The sequence below is a fragment of the Solanum pennellii genome, chromosome 6 (genome assembly GCF_001406875.1).
Source record: "Solanum pennellii chromosome 6, SPENNV200".
In the NCBI taxonomy this organism is placed as follows: domain Eukaryota; kingdom Viridiplantae; phylum Streptophyta; class Magnoliopsida; order Solanales; family Solanaceae; genus Solanum; species Solanum pennellii.
The window spans coordinates 41,283,747-41,287,076 of NC_028642.1; the positions used below are offsets into that span (position 1 = coordinate 41,283,747).

At 33.1% G+C, this 3,330-nt stretch overlaps 1 protein-coding gene across 1 annotated transcript; it reads right to left on the reverse strand.

Annotated features, from left to right (window-relative positions):
- Positions 1-389: 389 nt before the first annotated feature.
- LOC107022647 (dehydration-responsive element-binding protein 2A-like) lies at positions 390-2,438 on the reverse strand. The gene is made up of 2 exons (XM_015223244.2): positions 2,317-2,438; positions 390-2,076 (listed from the first exon to the last, which is right to left on the reverse strand). Exon 2 carries the CDS (start codon positions 2,072-2,074, stop codon positions 1,160-1,162), a length of 915 nt encoding a protein of 304 aa, XP_015078730.1. The 5' UTR covers positions 2,075-2,076; positions 2,317-2,438; the 3' UTR covers positions 390-1,159.
- Between the last annotated feature and the right edge of the window lie 892 nt (positions 2,439-3,330).

Genomic DNA, 3,330 nt, shown 5'->3' on the forward strand with positions numbered 1-3,330 from the left:
CAAATATTTTCTTTCATAATTCTCTCCATTATGTTATTAGAAGTTTGTATTCTTTCAAAATAAATAAATACAATCACATTATGTTATTAGAAGTTTGTATTCTTTCAAAATAAATAAATACAATCACATTATAATAAATTAAAATATTGACATTTTAAATAAATATTAGAAGTGTTGACACTATTAAATATTAAAATATTGCTATTTTGAAAATTATTTCCAATATTTGTTCTTATCTCCATAAATCAATTCAATCCTATCAAATCGCAGCTTAACAGGACTAAGCCATATTGATAGTTCAAATTAGAATAATGAGAGACTGAAAACAGAAGAGAAATGCTGAAGTAGAGTTGTTGAAGCTTGAGTTCTGCTTCTAATCGAAGAGTTAGTTTGATAAAACAACTACATTCCACATCTTAAGATTACAATCCGCAGAATTTATTGAATTACAATGTAGAAGAGAACATGAACTGGAACATTTTGAAACGTCTCAAAACATCTACTATTACATCCTGACTACAACTTCTGATAGAGATAAAAAAGGCTAAGTGCAAAACACAACTACTCAAATCTACCAAACCACGATGAGGGCTAACATAAAAACACTATAGCACCACTGCTTCCGGTACTTCTCTGATCTACTCGAAACACTTGGAACACACAACACAGCATTCGTTGGCGAATCCCCTGGGGATACTTCACAAAGTAACACAAATACACACTGCAAAACTTATTGTTAAAGTTATGAATGAAACTGTAAATGCCGGCAATGCATTCTACATTGTTCCAATGAAAGCACAAAAAACAGTACCTCAAATTGTCAAGCAAACTTTACAACAAACTATAAATCCCAGAAACATCTTTATTTGTGATATCAACACACCAAAACGAACAATTGTTGACTCACTAGGCCGGTTAGATCTGTACAAGATTAGTCCTCCAGAACACCAAATGCATAATCTTCGATGCAAAAACTTATCGAGAATCAGCTGGCCTGGGAAAAGGGCAACCAATGCTGCCCAACATGAAGTAAAAAAAAATGAACGATACGAAAACATTGTCCAAACTCAACATCTCTAGTTTTCTCTTCCTCGCGTCCTATATCTCAATCAATGACGATACATGTATCTTGCATTGCATCTTTCAACTGCGAAAACTATCAAACGACAAGTTCAGAATCCAAGTCTATGAATGCAAGGTCATCCGAACTGAAATTAAGATCTTCTTGCCTGCCTGGTTTCAGAAAATCAAAGCCATAGTCAACAGCAGTCATAGGATCTACCACTGCATTCTGCTCCTGACATTGCGAATCTGATACCATATTGTTGTGCTTTCCATCTGAATTGTAGTCCTTGGTGAAAACTGGAGTAGATTCTAACATAGCCAATAGCTCATCTACATCAAACATCTCATCCATATTTAATTTATCTAGACAATCCCATCCAGACTTGAGCGTATCTTCATCAATACTCGTAGGTTCAACAATATCCATCGCGGTCCTTTCGTCTTTCACTGAGCTCAATGGTGTGTCAGCTTCATGAAGAGCACCATCAGCCGGACATACCTCGCCGAAGCCAGAAGCAACGGTGCAATCAGATGCAGATGTAGTTGCCCAGGAAACAGAATCACACTCTTTCGACGAAGCGTAATTTGGCAAATTAAGCCTTGCACAAGGACCATACATAGCTCTTGCAGCTTCATCATATGCTAAAGCAGCTTCAATTGCTGTACCAAATGTACCCAACCATAACCTACTACCTCTTTTAGGTTCCCTAATCTCAGCAACCCATTTACCCCATATCCTCTGTCTAACACCTCTGTATTTACACCGCCAATTTTCTGGTCCCCCTTTACCTCTCATACACCCCTTCTTTGAACCTTTAGCAGCAACTTTACGCACTGGCTTCCCTTTCCCTTCGTTATCAACACTATCTAGTTTCTCATTATACTCCTTCCATTTAGCTAGTGTCTCTTCCACATTTTTTGTTCTGTCCCTTCTACTCCTTGATTTCCTCTTTCCACTATAATCCAACGGCAGAGAAACCATATTAGCACCTTCATCCATAATAGCCATCTCTGTAAGTAGACAAAAAATATCATTTTACTCCCCACAACTATAATTAATTATACAATCCTAAAATTACTCATCATTAAGAGCAATATCACAATCCATTTCAAGAAACAGAACGCTCTAAAAATAAGAGACTTAAAGATAAGTTTAGATAACATTAAGAAGAAGTAAGAAAAGAAAAGATTGATCTAACCAAACTAAATCACATATAGATGAAATTGAATGAATGAGATTAGGCTACATACCTCTTTTCTTCTCTGTTTTTTTTTTTTTTACAAATGAATTGATCAAATTGGTGAGTTCTTCAAGAAGTTGTTTTTTTCTTTTGTCTCTTAACAAAAAGCTTTGTAGAGGATTATTAGAATCAGAAATCTGTTAGCAACAGAGCTACTTGAGTATTTATAAGCCTTCTCTAGATATTTCTAGTATATCTCCTTTTCGTGTATCTCTCCGTCTCATTTTATACGATATCGTTCGATTTTTTCTATCTATATGATATGATGACTAAATTTAACTTGACAGAGAAGTTTAAAAGTTTTCTTTTACAAAATTAATATCTCTTAAAAATAAAATAAATAATAGACGTTTTTAAGTAAATCAAATAAATTGGACATAGGGAGTCTATTTATTTAAAAATCTCTGAATATGGTAACGTGGCAATTATTTAGTCGAGTCGTGGCTGTTGGGATGCCGCGGAATTCAGCACGTGTTACGTGAACCTTCGCGAACCACTGGTTCTATATTTTTTAAAATAATTCCTATATTCACTTTAATTAATTACTCCCTCACTCTAATTATTTATCTGTTTTTTAGAACAAAATATGTTTATCTCTATTATAATTTCAATTAATTATAAAAAAAAATTAAATAAAATTTTAAGTTTTTAATTTATCTTTTTCATAATTAATATAGATAAAATTGTAATTTTATCGTGTTAATAATTACTTTTTAGATAAATATCAATTTAAAGATGAATAAATAATTTGAGATATAGTAAAACTCAATAGTCAGCTTAATTACCTTTATGCCCCTCGGTTTGCGATTGGTCTAAAATCATTTATGATGACTCAGGAGACCTAAAATTGGTTACCAAACTAACGGTGCCAATAGTTTTGCAAGTTGCAAGCACATACATTTGATTTAGTAAATCACATGGATCAATAAGTTGGCACATCTTACAAAGACACCAAATCATCTTCTTCTTTTTTTTCATTTTATTTGATATATTTATATTAAAATCTAATTAATTTGAATTCATA